Source organism: Eptatretus burgeri, chromosome 9, assembly GCF_056783735.1.
Source record: "Eptatretus burgeri isolate ZD-2024b chromosome 9, Ebu_testis_v1, whole genome shotgun sequence".
Classification (NCBI taxonomy): domain Eukaryota; kingdom Metazoa; phylum Chordata; class Myxini; order Myxiniformes; family Myxinidae; genus Eptatretus; species Eptatretus burgeri.
Genome location: NC_140969.1, coordinates 37,657,515 through 37,677,726, shown reverse-complemented (window position 1 = coordinate 37,677,726; position 20,212 = coordinate 37,657,515). Strand labels below are relative to the sequence as shown.

Below are 20,212 nucleotides of genomic sequence, written 5' to 3'. Positions count from 1 at the left end.
CGAAATAAAGACGGTGGTGGGAAAAATAGACAAAGTAGGAAAAGGATTGGGAGAAGTAAAACAGGGACAAGACCAAATAAAGGAGGAAATAGGGAGGAACACGACGGCGATAGAGGAATTAAAAAGAGAACAAGGGAAAATAAAGGAGGGATTGGGAGCCGTGAAGGAGGACTGTGAGAAAAGACATCGGGAAATGACAGACAAAGTTGAAAACCTGCGAAAGGAGGTAAAAGCGGAGACACAGAAAGGATTAAAGAAGGTGGCGGAGGAATGTAGAAAGAGACATGAGGAGGTAATTAATGAAATGGAGCGGAAAGCCGGAGAGAAGACAGAGGAACTGGGGGAGCAGATAGGAAAAAACCGGGGCGAGACAGAAGAGCAGTTTAGGACAACGAGGAAGGAAATGTCCAAGACAAATAAGATGGTGACACAGGTACAAGGGGAGGTGGAGCAAATAAGAGAAAAAGTCGGGGAACTGTCGTTAGGAACGATAGGGGAGGAAATAAATGGGGTAATAAAGGGGAAAATGGAGGAAATGGAGAAGAGACTGACGGATAGGGTGGAGGCCCGGTGTGAGAAGCAGGGTGGCCTCCTTCGGGAACAGGAGGAGAGGATATACTCCCTCGAGGCGGATCGTGCCCAGGTGGGGCCGGTGTCACAAGGCGGAGGAGGAGGCTTGCCCGATGCGGGGGTGAGCATGCCAAGCTTGGGGAGGGTAGAGGCCGCGGGGTCTTTTGGCCTAATGGGGGTACCCAGAATGACTGTTCCGGGGGGTGTACAGAGTGCGAGTCCAATGGCTTGGGAGAGTAAACGGGACGACGCGGGGCACGGACAGACGCGGACAAGGGTGGTGGAGCCCCCGGGCAAATGGCTCGGACCCTGCGGGAGTGAGGCACCGTTGGGACTGGGGAGGTACATTCCTCCCGGAGTCCCTGGGGAACGGGAGGAGACCTCGAAAGAACCGAGGGTGCCGCTACCCCCGTACGATGGCAAGACGGACTTGAGGGCATATATGGCCCAGTTCCAGTGTGTTGCCAGAGGCAATGGCTGGAACGAGGTGCAGGGTGTGGCACAACTCACAGCGGCCCTGCGTGGCGTGGCTTTGGAAGTCCTGACCACGGTACCCAGTGAGGGGGCGACCCTGGAGGATCTCCATTCGGCCCTAAAAAACCGATTTGGCATGGACCAGCAGAGCGAGCTTGTTAAAGCTCAGCTCAACGGGCGCAAACGACGTCCCCAGGAATCACTGGGAGAATTGGCACATGACATTCGCCGCTTGGTGGGGATCGCGCACACCAACATGCCACCGGAGTACCGGGAGGAGATTGCCCTGGACCATTTCCTTCGAGCAATAGGGGGCACCGATGTCAGAGCATTGCTCACCGTATGGCGCCCGGACAACCTCCAGAAGGCGGCTGATACTGCTGCCTGCTGGGAGGCAGCCAGAACGCCATTGGGAGGGGCTGGGCGCCACGCGGTGGCAGTCCGACAGGTGGACCCCGTGAACGACAGTGCGCTGGGAGCCGGGGCAACCCTGGGCGACCAAGCGCGAATGGAAAGGATGGTGCAGGGCATGTTCGACCGCCGGTTCGGGAGACCTGGGGAGAGGCGGTCGGGCCCGGGAAGGGCGGGAGATGGGCCATCGGGGGGGTACCCCAATTCGGAATGGAGGGGGGTATAATTCGGCGTACTGGAGGCAAACACCTTACCAGAAGAGGTGTTATAATTGTGGCGCAGGGGACCACCTGCAGCGGAGGTGCAACGCCCCGCGCAGGGAAAGGCCCCCGCGAAGAGAAGAGCCACGGCCCCCGAGACCACCAACTCCGCCCCGGGTCAATAGGGATAGCCAGGCCCAACCATCACCCCCCACCAGTCCCCGGGAAACTAAGAAGTGCCGAACATGTAGGGCCGTGTTCGGCAGACTCAGACGGAGAAGAGCCCTCAGAACTGCGACAGGTCATCAGTTGTGGCCAAATTGGCAAAGGTAGCTTAACAATTCGGTGCAAGATTGCCGGCGTAGGGGTAGACGCCGTTGTGGACACAGGAGCAAGCGCCACGATCATCAGCCCTGTGGTCCTTGATTCGAGTGTAGACGGTTGGGATGAGATCCACCGTCTGCAAAACCATAGTTTGCAGCAAGCTACCGGGGCAACGGCCCCTATCATAGGACGTGGTTTCGTGTCGTTTAAATTGGGCACTGTGAAAACCAAGATAGAGGTTTGGGTGGCAGAGGTGTACGACCCATGTCTAATAGGGTTGGATGTGCTGACGGCCGGTGGTTGTAAGATCGACTTGGGCCGGGGGGTCATGCAGTTGGGTGGTGAGGAGTTGCCGTTAGGGGGCGTGAGCACGGATGAGAGGGTGGAGCTGGAGGCTCCTGACTCCGTGGTCATTCCCCCGGGTGCCGAGGCGGTGGTCCCGGCCCGGTGGCGAGCACCCCCAACGTGGCAGGGCCCCTGCGGCCTGGCGGAACTACCGGCAGGGCCGTCAACCCCGGGCTTAGTCGTGGGCCGCACCCTGGTAAGTACCGACGGGCCAATAGCGCCCGTGCGGGTGATAAATGTTAGCACGGAACCACGCACTATCAGGAAGGGCACGAAGGTGGCAGATTGCACCCCAGTAAAAGAGGTCGCAGAGCTGAGGGACGATAACGTCGAGCCGGACCGGCCCCATAGGGAGTCTCCAGACTCTATTAGGAATTGGCCCGGTCCCATTTGTGAGATGGTAAATCGGAGTAGTGTAGATTTGGAGGATGCCCAGCGGGAGGCCTTATTCAAGCTGGTCGACCGACACATCGGGATCTTCTCCTTGTCACCCGAGGATATTGGACGTACGGGCCTGGTGCAACATCAGATCCACACCAATGGGGCCCGGCCTGTCCGTCAGCCTGCTCGAAGGCTCCCATGGAGCAAAAGAGAGGAGGCTGATGAACAGGTTGAAAAGATGCTCAATGCAGGTGTCATCGAGCCCTCGGGAAGTCCTTGGATGTCACCAGTTGTGCTGGTTAAAAAGAAGGATGGGACCACGCGTTTCTGTGTGGACTATCGCCAGCTGAACAACGTGACACTCAAAGACTCCTATCCCCTGCCTAGAATTGACGATACCCTCGACGCCGTTGCAGGCTCTAAATGGTTCTCAACTTTGGACCTCAAGAGTGGGTATTGGCAGGTGGAGATGGATAAGACGGGGAAGGAGAAAACGGCATTTTCCACAGGGAAGGGACTGTACCAGTTCACTGTGATGCCGTTCGGTTTGTGTAACGCCCCCGCCACCTTTGAGAGACTGATGGAGCGTGTACTAGGCGGCATGCCGTGGCAGTCATGCCTGGTGTATCTGGATGACGTCCTGGTACACGCTAAAACATTCACCCAGGAGATAGCCAATTTGGACCAGGTGTTTGGGCACCTCAGGCAGGCAGGGCTGAAATTGAGCCCAGAGAAATGCACTTTGTTCGCTACAGAGGTGGCCTATCTCGGACACGTGATAGGCCGCGAGGGGGTGAAGACCGACCCCGGAAAAATTACAGCGGTAGAGGAGTGGCCCGTACCTACAACTGTCAAACAGGTACGGGGCTTTTTGGGACTTTGCTCCTACTACCGGCGTTTCGTGGCAAACTTTGCGGAGATAGCCAGGCCCCTTCACCGGTTGACGGAGAAGGGGTTGAGATTTAATTGGACGGAGGAGTGCCAGGAGGCCTTCCTCAAATTAAAGGGGTGTTTGACATCCACACCTGTTTTAGCGTACCCCACCGATGACGGGATGTATACCCTGGACACGGATGCAAGCCAGGAAGGATTGGGAGCAGTCTTGTCTCAGACACAGGGGGGCGTGGAAAGAGTGATCGCGTATTACAGTCGGGCCATGAGTAGGCCCGAACGAAATTATTGCGTAACTCGCAAGGAACTATTGGCTATGCTGTCTGCCGTGAGCCATTTCCACCCGTACTTGTATGGGAGGAAATTTTTGGTTCGAACTGACCATTCCTCCTTGCAATGGCTCTTACGGTTCAAGGAACCGGAAGGCCAAATTGCAAGGTGGTTGAAAAAATTGCAGCAGTACGATTTCAGTGTGGTCCATAGAGCCGGTAAGGCTCATGGGAATGCCGATGCGCTCTCTCGACGCCCCTGTCTGAGGGAAAACTGCAAATATTGCACGAGACATGAGGAGAGGGACCAATTGGCAGACGCCTCCCCGAAACTCCCAGTCCGTGCCGGCCGGGTGGTAGGCCCAACTTTGCCACTAACCGCGGGAGAGGAATTTGGTGGATTGGCATGGAGCACGGCCCAGCGGGAAGACCCCGTGCTAGGGCCAGTGTACAAATGGGTCCAGGAAAACAGGAGGCCCAGTGGGGAGGAAATCGCCCCATTCGGGGCGCGAACAAAGGCATACTGGGCTCAGTGGAGGACCCTAGAAATGAGGGACAACATCTTATATCACAAGTGGGTGGAGATTCCTTCTGAACAAACTTCTTGGCTGGTGATAGTCCCTGATGGGTTTAAGACCCAAATTTTGAAAAAGGTGCACGGTACCCGCGCCGGCGGCCATTTGGGCAGGACCAAAACAAAATCTCGGGCCCGCCGGCGGTTCTATTGGGTTAACATGGGGCGCGATGTACAGGACTGGTGTCGAGCATGCGACGCCTGTACTGCAAAAAAGGGACCGCCACAGAGGATGAGGGCCCCACTCCAACTACATCAGGTTGGGGCTCCCCTTGAGCGAGTGGCCATGGACATTTTGGGACCACTACCCCCCACTCGCCAGGGTAATAAGTACGTCCTCGTAATTATGGACTATTTCACCAAATGGCCAGAAGCCTTTGCCCTTCCCAGCCAGGAAGCAGGGGTTGTGGCCAAGGCCTTCGTAGAAGGATTTACATGCCGGTATGGGATTCCGCAGGAGCTGCACACGGACCAGGGACGAAATTTTGAGAGTGAATTACTAAAAGAGGTGTGCAGGCTCCAGGAAATTCGAAAAACACGGACAACGCCCCTGAGACCACAGTCTGATGGCATGGTGGAGAGGTTCAACAGGACCCTGGTCCTACAGTTGGCCCTCTTCACCGCCACTAACCAGGAGGACTGGGACGAACACCTTCCGTACCTCCTGATGGCCTATCACGCGTCCCAGCACGGGTCTACCGCATGTAGTCCGGCGCTGTTGATGTATGGACGGGAGCTGAGAAGCCCCGTCGATTTATTGTGCGGTCTGACGCCTGAGCAGCTTGATAGGCCCCCGGGGGAGGGCTATGCCCGTCGGTTGGAGGAGGGCTTGGAGAAGGTCCACACCTTCGCACGACACCAGCTCCAACAGGCGGGCATAAAGATGAAGCGCAGGTACGACCACCGGAGCCAGGTGAGCAAATACCCACCGGGGACGAAGATTTGGTTCTTTAACCCCCGGCGAAGGAAGGGCAGATGCCCGAAGCTCACCTCACCTTGGCAGGGCCCGGGGGTCGTCCTGGCGCAAGTCAGTGACGTGGTCCTAAAAATTAAAATGGGACCACGAGCCCTCCCTCGGATCGTCCACGCGGACCGCCTGAGGCCTTACAAGGGCGACCTTACGCCCTCATGGATATGTCTTGCCGGAGGAGTCGGTGCTGGAACAGCCGCTCCCGCAGAGGCGCAGGGCTCTCAGAGCCTTGCAACGAGTTCACGAGCCCAGTAGGAAGGGAGGAAATTCCCCCCTGGGAAATTGATTAATGGGATTATTTGAGGACATGGACAGACTTATGAATGTGTAGAGGGGACGTAGCTTAGCTACGTAGTGTAAGGGATGACGTGGGAGCACGAGTTAGTTAGGGGATGCAGATAGAAGGATGGCAGAGTTCAGCGGTGTGTGTGTTGAAGAGTTGTGGGTTGTGAGGTGATTACGTGTACATGTTGAGTGAGTGAGGCCAGCGGGTCTGCGTGTATGGAGCGAATGGGGAATGCATGGTGCGATGAGTGATTGGGGGGAGGAGTGACTCCCGCCCAAGGGACCCCGGGGTCAGTGTAGAGTGAGTTAGCTGGGTTAGTCAAATTGAAAAATGGAGGTCGTTTTGTTGTTGGTGGGAAAGTAGGCTCGAGACCCATTTGGAGGGGTGCAGGAGCCCTGTTGACGGGCTTGGGAGCGTGGCTGCGAAAAGTGAGTATCGCTGAGTGGGTACCCCGGGCACCAGGCTAGTCGGCCGTGGTAGGCCAAGGGCCCATGGGGGGCCGGGATAGCGTAGTGGGCACGGGTGAGCCTGCTTGGTGCGGGGGCCCGGGGCGCCATTAGCCGCGTGGGCAGTGTTGTGGGCACGGGTGACCCTCGGAAAGGGGCCTGGGAGGCCAGCCTGCCACGTGTGCGTTTCAGGGGAGGTGCCATGGGGGGCACTCCCCGGTGTTAGGGAGCTGGTAGGCTCGGAGGCAGTGTAGTGCCCGGGGGTGCCATAGCGGGAGATTCGGCAGAGGGTCGTGCCTGCCAAAGGGAGCCACGTGTCCCAGCCAGGAGACCGTGTGAGGGCACGGGAAGAAAATTGGGGGGCGAGGCCCGAAATTGTGAGGACACCAACACAGGCGACGGGAATCTGGGTTGTTAGAACCAATAGTTTAAGCGAGAGGCGCTTGTTGAAAGCCCCGGGGTAGTTTAACAGTTAAATGGATAGGGTAGATTAGGAAGTGTACCCCTCCGCACCATCCATCCCCTCGCTCTCGTTGTGGGCCGCTGGACCCACTTTGGTTATAGATCGCCGAACTCTGGGGAGGCCATTCTGAGGCTTGAGTTGGGCCTCGACACAGGACGTTAGCTCTCCCTAACTCCCCTCCGGGAAGGGAACGTGGGGGTTGGGAGTAGGCTAGGTGACAGAATAGGTTAGCCGAACAAGGACAGTACAGGGGGTTAGGGGACGATTTATAGTGGGGAAGTAAAAGAAAAAAGAAATAATAAAAAAATAAGTTGGGGCTAAATTGGGGTTTGACAAATTAAGGGAGTGGGTATGTACAGTGACAGGCAAAGGCGATAGGTGGGAGGGAGACAGGTAGGTAGGTCCGAGCCCGCCTTCCAGGTGGCCAGCACCACCGCACTCCCTCCACCAACCTCCACGGAACGGCAAAGGCTGGCCAGCTTCATCTGCTGGCTGTGTTACTGCAAGGCCTGTGCCGGCCCACTTCATCTGCCGGCTGGCTGTTTTTCTTCAAGGCCTGTGCTGGCCCACTTCATCGGCAGTTGTTGTGTTGCTGCAAGGCCTGTGCCGGCCGGATCATCTGCAGCTGTGGTACTTCAAGGCCTGTGCCGGCCAGTTCACCTGCAGGCTGTGTTTGCCTGCAACGGCCTTCTTCTGCGGGCTGTGTTTGCCTGCTGCCTTTGCCATGCCATGCCCACTGCCCCTGTTCACCAGCCCCCGTTCAATTTTTGCTTTGCCCCCCCCTGTTCATTGCCATGTGCGCCAGGATCAAGGCAACAGTTTGCAAGCTGCAAGAACTGCCCTGTTGGCAGCTACAACACGGGCCTGCAGTGGCGGCCCGTGCACCGTGTTTGCGTCCATCCATTCATCCATCCATTCGTTGTGTTCATTGTGTGTGCCACTTGAGCTGGCACGGAGACTGCATTTGTGCAGCCCATGCACCGTTGTGGTTCACTGCGTTCAGTTCAAACCATTCATCCATCCATTCGTTGTGTTCATTGCGTGTGCCACTTGAGCTGGCACGGAGACTGCGTTTGTGCAGCCCATGCACCGTTGTGGTTCACTGCGTTCAGTTCAAAAAGGAAGGCCTTGGACTGCGTGTGAGCAGCCAGCCACGTTCCCTGTCACCTGCATTGTTTTGAGCCAGAGACTGCATGTGAGCAGCCTGGCTCCCTGCTAACTGCTTTTCTTTTGCAGAGTTCATTGATCCTGGGCCATGGTTTAGTGTAAAATTTGTAAGTTAAGGTTAAGATGTACTGTACATATGAGTGCGCCCCCGGCATGTCTGTCTTAGCGCCGGCAATTTTATTTAAGTCGTCCGTGTGAGTGAGTTTGTTTAGGTAGTTACTCAGCCCTTTGGTTATTTATTTTGGGGACACGAATACCATGAATGTTGCACTCAGGGATCCGTAGGTAAAATGTACTAGGGGAAAACTACACATGATGGCACACGAAAATTTGACGACTCGGGACGAGTCTGTAAAAAGGGGAGGGGGTAGTGTTGTGGTTGACCAAATTCGCAAACCACCATTCAGGTCCCTTAGGTGAGATATCTCGGTAAGTATATGTGTAGTTAGGCCCAAACCCGTTGTCTAGAGGGAATAAATGTCATTCATGAGGGCTGCGACTCTTCAGGATAGCCGTTTTTCTTTTACTATCTTTATTTTGGACCAGCCGCCATTATTACCACCACCAACCACGTCTCAACAGCCATCACACAACAACCACCAACCACAACGCGGCCATCACAACAACAACCACCAACCACAACGCCGCTTCACCACAACCGCCACGACCTTTACCGTCACAACTCGCCACCATCGCATCCACACCATCTCGCGCCACTCGTGGGCACCGATGCTGGACTCGTGCGGGACGCGCACCGAGCAGCGTTTTGAAAAGCATCGCAGACTTTCTGAAGAAAAACGGATCAAAAACGACTCACGCCCACTTTTGGTCCGTCCAATCGGTGAGCGAGGGGCGATTTGGCCCCGCCTCCAGGGCGTTGGAAGGCGGTCGCTATATGCAAATTCATGGATCAAAAAGCATTGACGCCCACTTTTCCTCGGGCCAATGGGGAGCAAGGTGAAAGGTCGGAGGCAGAGGGTCAAAGATGAAAGAGTGAAGCCACGGGGCTTATAAAAACGACTGCGTTCGTCAGTCGAGTCAGTTGAGTTGGAAGCGGAGGAAGAGTTGAGTTGAAGTGGCAGTTCGCAGTTGGGAGTTCGCGGAGTCGGAGTGAAGAGGACGGAGCTGTGGAGAGGCGGCGGCGGCGAAGGCGGTTGAGGGGGTGCTCGCGTCGGATTCGGGGAACTGCGGAGGGAAAAACGGCGGCGCGACCGAGGTCGTGGTGGAGACGCTCGTCGCGGGACCCAAGAGTTTGTGAAATCCTCCTTTCCCCGAGCATCAGCAACCCCCTCCTGTTTCTCCCCGCGCTGAGATAGTGCGACAAAAGGGGGCCCCCTTCCCACCCCTTACCAGACACTGTCCGCGAGGCCCGCGGAGTTGAGGCACCACCGCCACTTCGCGTCTCCTCATCAGACGGGTAGGCCCGACACGGTCTCGGCCCCAGGCCCGCCTACCCCCTCATCCTGGAGGGTGGTTCTCTTTTCTTTTGCTTTGGGAATATGTGTTGGCGGCGCCGTCTGTGAAGTAAAATTGTATAAGTGTTGCCGAGTGCCCGGTAGTCGGATAGATCTGCATTGTGGCATTTGCTTTTTGTCTTCTTCTTTTACATGTGCTTTTGGTGGAATTGTATATGTGTGCTTTACGTTCATCGCGAAATAAATGTGCTTATTGTTGAACTGTTTTCCCGCTTCGCTTCGTCATTTCTTTCATTGAATCCCCATCTTGCTTCACGTAAAGGGTTGGTCGTGGGCTAAGAAGCCCGATAATTAATCGAACCGTCGAGGCTGACGAATAACACCGCTCGGTTATCCCGATAGTACGGAACGGGTCGCTTAAGTGGCCTGTGTCCGAAGTCGACCTGCGGCGAGGTGCGATCGCCCGGTCTACCCTCCGTATGGGTACTTAGGTAGGTCGAATTTGGCGAGCAACCCTATCCCACGCGGGGGCCGATTGGCTCGATCGCGGTGAGACCGAAAGGTCCACCCGTGACTGGTTCCCGGCGTTAGTCCGAGAGAGTCACGACTGGATTGTCCGTCCGGTGGGTGACGTGCCGCGATTCGAGTTACGTGGCCGTCAGCACGCCGGCGGGCGCGAATCTGCAACAATATACTTCAACACCATAGAACACAAATAGCCTTTCGGCAATTTCAAAAACCTTCCATTCAACAATACTTGGACAAAATATTTACGCCGTCTCATGCCCTGAGGGAAGAGCAACTGTGAGATTCAGCAGTCAGAGAGCTATAGCGGTGCCAAGCACTATTTGTTTGGTGCAAAATGCAAAGCAACAGTTTGAAGGACCCTTCTCATATCCTTTTTCTGAAGACTGCAAGGGGTAAGGTGTTCTATGAACTCTCTAGTTTAAAAATTACTTTCACAAAATTGTTACGTGACAGTAAAATTTCAAAGAAAGGTAGATTTATTTCTGAGACAAGTGAACTTGAGAAGTTTCATTGATCCTGCCAGGCCAAGAAATGTGGAGCTCATAGATACCTTGACCGTTGCCCTCATTATAAGCAAATTATACCGTGTACAATCATGTCTATTATGACCTTCATAAGACAAACTACAAAAAAGAAGAATATATAATTGGAAGCAGTGAATGTTTTTAATAGGAAAATACATTTTATAATGAAAGAAGTGAACGGTGTGATGCTGACCTTCCTGTCACCCAAAGGAAGATGTATCCATCATCTTGCAGCACAGGGATATTGAGGCGCCTCATCTCGTCATCGGTGAGTGTGCCGTATGGGAGCTCCATATGGATGTCCCACGGGGGGTCAGCCATTACCACGGAGAACTTCCCCAGCGTGCTCATGTCCAAAAAGCGGATGTCCCAGTTTATCCACTGAAAACGAAGTGAACAAACAGGCCCAGAAATGGGGGGGGGTGGGGTGGGTGGGTGGTAGGATTGGGGGAATAAGGAAAAGAAGAAAAGGAGAATGGGAGGGGATACGAGTAAATTGAGAATGGAAATGTAGCGGGAAATATATAATATATATGTAGCCGATGGTGGAGGTGGGGCCAGGGTGGGGGGTGGGGAGGATTAAAAAAAATTCTGCATCCATAATAATAGATCGCCCCTGAATCCAACATTCTCCCAAGGAAATGTGTTAGTCTTTTCTCTCAACCACTACCTCATTGGGGTAGGATTAGCCAGGTGAGACGTTAATGACTCTCATGAATCATGATGGAACGGAATACCCCTTTTCAGTGTTTGCATAAGTGAAAAAGCAATACCCCCCTCCCCAGCTGTACTCCTTTCCCCTTTTAGGTGATGCATCTTCAGTAACCACAATCCCCCTCCTTGTGTATCTGTATTATGTCCATTATGTCAGGTTTTGTCAAAATTCCTTTCGTGGTTCACAAGTTATCACTGTTACTAAAATCTGCAACTTTCAGCCAAAGGTCACATGACCTTTGACCCTTTGAATCAGTTCATATTTGCATCATAATGCAGGCAGTCCCCAGTTTAGGTACACAACGTGTTCTTGAAAATGTGTGTTTGTAAGCTGGATGTTTCTACACTGGAAAAATAAATCCTCTTTAAACACATGTAATAAGTGATTAATTGGTTCCCGAACACAAATTAAATCCTTTTTTCTTTTTTTTTTTTTAAACACAAAACGTTATTAAATGTGCTTTATAAATCAAAAATGAATAAACTGATGTGAAAATATATCCAGTAATAATAATAATAAAACCCCAAAAGAAAATACAGCACAGGAGATGTAAAAATGATCAGTAAATATGGGCTGTTTCAGTCATGGTCATTTCTGGTATTTTGTACCCTTGCATGCTAAATAGCTAAATGAGAGGCTGTAGTATCTCTGTCATTTGGGCCAGTAGTTGGTACTAGTGATGGCACAACTTGGACCACTTTTTATTTGACAAAAAAAAATGTCAATTTTTGGCAGAATGGCATAAAAATTGCCATTTTTTGACAAATCGCTGTCTCATTTTCTCCAGGTACACTGCATTCACAGTGTATAAACAAATGCAAGCAGAAATTGGGACTTTTATTTGTTGTTGCATCAATTTCATACCTCTTCTGTACTTTGTCCACAACATATTATTCATTTCAGACTATGAATATTTATTTCACCCTCAATAAATATGTCCCACCGTTCGTCTGTCAAAAAATGTCCTTTCCGGAAATGCATATTGTAGAAGAATTTTTTTATATAAATAAAGGGTCTTTTTAAAAGTTTATTGTGTGTTTTACCAAGTGTGTATATACCTGCACTGATATTATGCTACAAAGTTTGAGTGTAACCAATAACCTTCTATTTGCATGGCCTGCACTGATTGCCTTACATGTGTCCGTCAAAAATGTGTCCTCTTCGGAAACCCCTAAACTGCCACGAGTTATAAGGAAACTACTTGCAGGCTTCTCCTCCCAAGATGTCGAGACCGAGAAATACTACGGTGTACGGTTTGACAAAGACTTTTACATTGGCCGTGTTTTGGCTGCTCACGATGATGACACAGTTACCATTACATACCTGCATAGAATCTGTGGAGGAAAGCGAGAGGAGCCCAAGTTCTAATGGCCAAGACGCAGGGACATTGAGGAAAACTTACGTTTCATTTATTTTCCTCGGGCCTATTACTTTGCTGGGAAATGACCCATTCATAATAGAGGATCTTGCCTCTGTTACTCAGGCCTTCAGTAAAATCAAATAAGATGATACAGTACTGCATGCAATAATCTTCATCCCCATGCTTATAAAAGTAGCCATGACATTACATGTATATTTTGTCATGTCAAAACATTTTGTCCTCTCCGGAAGAATTTCCTTATTTTTGATTGTGCAGATTAATATTTAGTTCAGGAGATGAACTCTTTATTTTTCCTTCAGGGCAGGGTGAATATTTCAGTGAGATATAAATTTTAGTGGCTAATCATGTATTACTTAAATGTCTGAGTAACAATACATTTCCAACTGGTCTTGCCTGTGTCAAATGTATGATTAATGATGTATACATGACAAATGATCATGTTTAATAAAATAATATCTTATGTTCTGATTTAATAAATATATATTTGCATCTGAAAATAAGATAAATGTATTTCTTTCAAGTTATATCATTTAGAATATTCATACATTCATGTCAAAACATTGTCCTCTCCGGAAGCATTTTGGGGATTTCCAAATGATATTTAACATGCTGAGAAACTTTGAGTGTATGGAATAAACTGCTGTTTTTTTTAAGGACAGGTCCTATTTTGCATATAGCTTTAAATTATATTACTAAATTAAATTAAATATATTATTCAATAAATGTCTGAATACTAATACATCTCAAAGTTATCGCATCTTTAGAAACCGTTGGGCTAAATGATACAGCAGGTTTTAAAAAGTGTCAAAATCCTGTCTAGATTCACTTACTAGGTGTATTTTATATTGGCATTATAAGATAAATGTATTACTTTGCAGTTATATCTTGTACAGAATGTATTGCTTCATGTCAAAAAATTATGTCCTCTCCAGAAGAAATATGTGATTTTCTTCATATTTTTCATTGTGGTGGTAAACTTTTATTTTCAGAGATAAATTAGTAATTTTTTCAGAATATGTAGAAAAGTACATGTAGTTTTAAAATTTTGTGCTAAATTCCATCATATGCAGTGCTATTAGTGACAGTGGAAATTAAAACATCTTTTTCTGGATATTTGAAACTTGGTTCAGTCTTTTATTGATATTTCTACAAATATACTTCATTTATATACTGAATCATAATTCCAGTAATGGAATAATACTTGTGGAACATATGGAAACCAATGAAGTTTGATAGTGTTGTTATTTTGTGGTTATAGTTGAATTGTATTAATGACTGTTGTAGTTTAAAAAATACTCTCCTAACATCCTTGGGGTATTATTTTTAATAAGAAATATTTATTCAGATGCTCCAAAAATTTGGATGTAAGTATTATAATTAACAATGTTGGAATTGGAGAAATAAAAATATTAAAATATTGAGTTTGAATTTTTAATGGTTGTGAGACAAACTTGGTACCCTCATTGTGAAACAGCCCATATGCCTGAGCATGACCGAAGCACAACACAACACAACACAACAAAACACAACTCTATTTTCAGTCTTTTATTGATATTTCTTACGTACAAATCTATTTTGGGAAATCGACAGACACCAGTGGCACTTGGGGAAGGTCAACGTGAACAAATACAGTACTTCGCAGTACAGTATGGTGCCACCAAAAAAGCTAAATGCATCATGGGAACATGAATGTGACCCTGCAGTCCACTGTTCAGCGTGGTACCCATGCGGGGTTTTTTTGTATACAATGTAGAGGTTCGTATGAGAGCTAACACACAGAACGTACAACGTTGTTCGATTTCCCCACATTGAGCATCCATTTTCTGCAAACTGCACGGCATGTTTGAAAACCCTATTAAACTCTATTTTCTCCATAAGTACATTATTAAACGTACTTTTTGAATAAAAAAAAATATGAATAAGTAAATTGAACATGTGTCGTACAAGGGATGATGAGGGATAATGAGCAAGGGGTTTATAGTGAAGCATAGCGAGCATCAATGTCACTCGTGCTGCGAAGAAACTCCTTGGAAAGAATGAGGTGTGAAAGCCCAAGTGAATGAGGTGTGAATTATGGCTTGAATGGGTAATTAAGTCTTGAGGTCTGGTAGTGTTCAGCGCGGTATGTTAGAAAAAAGCCATGTTTTGTGAATGAATTGAATGTTCAAAAGACCAAAACATGGTTATAAAGTAAGTTTGCATGAACGTATTGTTGCGGTATTCGCGCCCGCCGGCGTGCTGACGGCCACGTAACTCGAATCGCGGCACGTCGCCCACCGGACGGACAATCCAGTCGTGACCCTCTCGGACTAACGCCGGGAACCAGTCACGGGTGGACCTTTCGGTCTCACCGCGATCGAGCCAATCAGCCCCCGCGTGGGATAGGGTTGCTCGCCAAATTCGACCTACCTAAGTACCCACGCGGAGGGTAGACCGGGCGATCGCACCTCGCCACAGGTCGACTTCGGACACGGGCCACTTAAGCGACCCGTTCCGTACTATCAGAATAACCGAGCGGTGTTATCGTCGACCTCGACGGTTCGATTAATTATCGGGCGTATTCAGCCCACTACCAACCCTTTACGTGAAGCAAGATGGGGATTCAATAGAGGAAAAGACGAAGCGAAGCGGGAAACAGTTCAACACAAAGCACATTTTTCGCGGCACACGGGAGCACACATATACAATTCCACCAAATGCACACAGAAAAGACACAATGTAATTTACACAAAAAGCAAATGTAAAAGCGAAAACACAATGCAGAGCTAATACCGACTACCGAGCACACGGCAACACTTATACAATTCTACTTCACAGACGGCGCCGACAACACATACCCAAAACCAAGGAAAAGAATACCCTTAAGGATGAGGCGGGCCTGAGGCCGAGACCGGGTCGCGCCTACCCGTCTGGTGATGAGACGCGGAGCGGCGATGGCGCCTCAACTCCGCGGGCCTTGCGGACAGTGTCTGGTAGGGGGTGGGAAAGGGGCCCCCTTGGTCGCACTATCTCAGCGCGGGGGGAAACAGGAGGGGGTTGCTGATGCTCGGGGTATAGAGGATTTTTATTATCCCGCGACGAGCGTCTCCACCTCGGCCAGGTCGCGCTGTCGGCCTCCCTGGGGTGCAGCTCCCGACGCGAGCACCCCCTCGTCTGGTGTCGCTGCCTTTCCACAGCTCCGTCCCCTCCGTTCCGACTCCAACGCACACGACGACCAGCTCCTTCTTGCCAACTCCACCGCCCGCGAAGTCTTGACTCTCTGTTTCCGACTCTCCTACTCTCCTACTCTCCGCCTCTCGACTTCCCTACTCTCCGCCTCTGGACTCCACTGGACTGACGAACACGGTCCTTTTATCAGCCCCGTAGCTTCGCCCTCTCATCTTTGACCCCCTCCCTTCGACCTTTCACCTCCCTCCCCATTGGCCCGAGAAAAAGTGGGCGTGAAGGCTTTTTGATCCATAAATTTGCATATATCGATCGCCCTGGGGGCGGGGCCAATTCGCCCCTCGCTCACCGATTGGACGGCAAAAAGTGGGCGTGTGTCGTTTTTGATCCGTTTTTGAAGCACAAAATCCGTGATTTTGTACACGCTGTTCGGCGCGCGCCCTGCACGAGTCCAACACCGGTACCCACAGCGGGGCAAGAACGGTGGCGATGCGACGGTTGCGAGGTGTGACGGGAAGGTCGTGGCGGTTGTGGTGAAGCGGCGTTGTGGTTGGTGGTTGATGTTGTGGTTGTGGTGGTAATCATGGCGGTTGGTCCAAAATAAAGATAGCAAAAGAAAAACGGCTATCCTGAAGAGTCGCAGCACGCATAAATGACATGTATTCCCACTAGACAACGGGTTTGGGCCTAACTACACATGTACTTACCGAGATACCTCACCTAAGGGACCTGAATGGTGGTTTGCGAATTTGGTAACCACAACACTACCCCCTCCCCTTTTTACAGACTCGTCCCGAGTCGTCAAATTTTCGTGTGCCATCATGTGTAGTTTTCCCCTAGTACATTTAACCTACGGATCCCTGAGTGCGACATTCATGGTATTCGTGTCCCCCAAAATAAATAACCTGAGGGCTGCGTAACTACCTAAACAAACTCACTCACACGGACGACTTAAATAAAATTGCCGGCGCTAAGACATACATGCCGGGGGCGCACTCATATTTACAGTACATCTTAACCTTAACTTACAAATTTTACACTAAACCATGGCCCAGGATCATTGAACTCTGCAAAAGAAAAGCAGTTAGCAGGGAGCCAGGCTGCCCGCATGCAGTCTCTGGCTCAAAACAATGCAGGTGACAGGGAACGTGGCTGGCTGCTCACACGCAGTCCAAGGCCTTCCCTTTTGAACTGAACGCAGTGAACCACAACGGTGCATGGGCTGCACAAACGCAGTCTCCGTGCCAGCTCAAGTGGCACACGCAATGAACACAACGAATGGATGGATGAATGGATGGACCGAATGCAGTGAACCACAACGGCGCATGGGCTGCACAAACGCAGTCTCCGTGCCAGCTCAAGTGGCACACGCAATGAACACAACGAATGGATGGATGAATGGATGGACCGAATGCAGTGAACCACAACGGTGCATGGGCTGCACAAACGCAGTCTCCGTGCCAGCTCAAGTGGCACACGCAATGAACACAACGAATGGATGGATGAATGGATGGATGAATGGATGGACGCAAACACGGTGCACGGGCCGCCACTGCAGGCCCGTGTTGTAGCTGCCAACAGGGCAGTTCTTGCAGCTTGCAAACTGTTGCTTTCTGATCCTGGCGCACATGGAAACGAACAGGGGGGGGGGGCAAAGCAAAAATTGAACGGGGCTGGTGAACGTGGGCAGTGGGCATGGCATGGCAAAGGCAGCAGGCAAACACAGCCCGCAGAAGAACTGGCCGGCACAGGCCTTGAAGAAAAACAGCCGGCAGATGAACTGGCCGGCACAGGCCTTGCAGAAAAACAGCCAGCCGGCAGACGATCCAGCCGGCACAGGCCTTGCAGCTAAGCAGCTGCAGATGAAGCTGGCCAGCCTTTGCCGTTCAGTGGAGGTTGGTGGAGGGAGTGCGGTGGTGCTGGCCACTTGGACCTACCTACCTGTCTCCCTCCCAACCTATCGCCTTTGCCTGTCACTGTACATACCCACTCCCTTAATTTGTCAAACCCCAATTTAGCCCCAACTTAATTTTTTTTCTGTTGTTTTTATTTTTACTCCCCCACTATAAATCGTCCCCTAACCCCCTTTATCGTCCTTGTTCGGCTAACCTATCCTGTCACCTAGCCTACTCCCAACCCCTACGTTCCCTTCCCGGAGGGGAACAAGGGAGAGCTAACGTCCTGTGTCGAGGCCCAACGAAGCCTCAGAATGGCCTCCCCAGAGTTCGGCGATCTATAACCAAAGTGGGTCCAGCGGCCCACAACGACAGCGAGGGGATGGATGGTGCAGAGGGGTACACTTCCTAATCTACCCTATCCATTTAACTGTTAAACTACCCCGGAGCTTTCAACAAGCGCCTCTCGCTTAAAGTATTGGTTCTAACAACCCAGATTCCCGTCGCCTGTGTTGGTGTCCTCACAATTTCGGGCCTCGCCCCCCAATTTTCTCTCCGTGCCCTCACACGGTCTCCTGGCTGGGACACGTGGCTCCCTTTGGCAGGCACGACCCTCTGCCGAATCTCCCGCTATGGCACCCCCGGGCACTACACTGCCTCCGAGCCTACCAGCTCCCAAACACCGGGGAGTGCCCCCCATGGCACCTCCCCTGAAACGCACACGTGGCAGGCCGGCCTCCCGGGCCCCTTTCCGAGGGTCACCCGTGCCCACAACACTGCCCACGTGGCTAATGGCGCCCCGGGCCCCCGCACCAAGCAGGCGCACCCGTGCCCACTACTCTATCCCGGCCCCCCATGGGCCCATGGCCTACCGCGGCCGACTAGCCTGGTGCCCGGGGTACCCACTCAGCGATACTCACCTTTCGCAGCCACGCTCCCAAGCCCGTCAACAGGGCTCCTGCACCCCTCCAAATGGGTCTCGAGCCTACTTTCCCACCAACAGCAAAACGACCTCCATTTTTCAATTTGACTAACCCAGCTAACTCACTCTACACTGACCCCGGGGTCCCTTGGGCGGGAGTCACTCCTCCCCCCAATCACTCATCGCACCATGCATTCCCCATTCACTCCACACACACAGACCCGCTGGCCTCACTCACTCACCAAGCACATGCCTCCACTTCACTCACCAACTCTCTTCAACACACACACACCACTGAACTCTGCCATCCTTCTGACTGCACCCCCTAACTAACTCGTGCTCCCACGTCGTCCCTTAAACTAGTAGCACGTTCCTTTTAACCTACGTCGCTAAACTACATCCCCTCTACACATCCACAAGTCTGTCACTGTCTCCTAACTTCAAATAAATCATTTCCCATTTTATTTCCCAACCTAAAGCTCACTAAATCCCTCTACCTAATCCATTCCACGGACTCCATGAGGACTTACCCCTGCCCCATGAAGTCGGTCTAACTAAGCTAACCCTTCCCCCTAACTAGTTTCCATCCTGTGCCCTGGGTAAGGGGGTCTTCCACCCCTTGCCCAGGAATCCTGTGCACCCGAAAGTGAGGCTTGTTTATTATTATTATTTTTTTTTTTCCCCATGCGCAGCACCTGCGCGGCAACTCAGAGCTCGCGCACTTTGCACCTGCCCGTGACGTCATGCAGCTGCACGTGTTCCTCGTCCCTCCTTGGACGGGACCATCCGGCAGAGATACCCCTCCTGCCGGATTCCAACCCCACGTGCAGCCATGGCGTCACCGTGCGCATAAAAAAAAAACAAGCCCCACGTCTCGAGGGGTTCCCCACGCGAACACATGTGCTTTGCCCGTTGGAGCTTAACACACACGATCGCGTGGAGAACCCGTCCGGTCCAAATCCGTTTACCTGCCTAAACTTTGTCCGTCCGCGGGATCGGCAAATCCACCGCGTGCGTTTCCGGACCGAGACTTCACTCTCGCAAGCGAGCACGTGGTGGTCTCGTGCGTTGCACAGCACGAACCGCGTGCTCACTGCTGGGTGAACCCGGCACGGTCCGCGAAACAACTACAGCCACCACTCGGCTTTCTCTCCTCTGTCGCCGTCTCCGTCTCCATTCCACACACGCATACCTGCGTGTAACGACGCACACAGTCCACACCATTAAACTCACACCGGGAGACGCGGCTGCGTGCTCCCGCATGCCAACCGACATCTCCCTCTCATACCGCTCTCTCACACACACGGTCTCCCTTGCACACAGCGACCTTGCACACGGCCGTTCACTCACGCGTGCGGGGGCACTCACCCGCGGTGCCTCACTCGCACTCCGTGCCTCATCCACACTCGGCGTGCTGGGAAGCACGTACTCCGGCACCATCGCCACCACACCACTCACACACGGGGTCGCCTCCACACACGGGGACGCACTCACACCTTGCACCACACACACAGGGACAACCACACTGGGGAGTTGTGTCCCCACAAGGGTCTCCGGGGCCTCTATACCCCCCAAGCTCTCCGTGCACCCGTCCACAGCACCCGTCCCCTCAACCTCGCAAAACACGACCGAACTCACCTGGTCGTGACTCGCCTCAAGGGGGCATACTCCCTCCCCTCGTTCCTGGAGGAGGCCATCCAGGTGCTCGCACTGGGTCCCCACACGCTCCGCGAGCTCACCCCCATTATCCTCCACTACCTCCGTGTGTGTGTGTGCGTCACTTACCCCGTCCAATTCACCCTCTATCTCCCGTGTCTCAACTATTATTATTTCCTTTGTCGTCACCTCGTGTCTCGTCTCACACGTTTTGGTCTCCCCATTTAATTTTTCCCTTTT

The 20,212-nt window shown here is 51.7% G+C and overlaps 1 protein-coding gene across 7 annotated transcripts in view; it reads right to left on the bottom strand.

Annotated features, from left to right (window-relative positions):
- Positions 1-20,212, bottom strand: part of METTL3 (methyltransferase 3, N6-adenosine-methyltransferase complex catalytic subunit) — a 74,461-nt gene that overhangs the window by 40,268 nt on the left and 13,981 nt on the right. For all 7 annotated transcript variants that reach the window (XM_085894772.1, XM_085894771.1, XM_085894774.1 and 4 more), the window contains one exon: positions 10,432-10,619. In XM_085894772.1, coding sequence (XP_085750898.1) covers positions 10,432-10,619 — 188 coding nt within the window. The remainder of the gene's footprint in view (positions 1-10,431; positions 10,620-20,212) is intronic.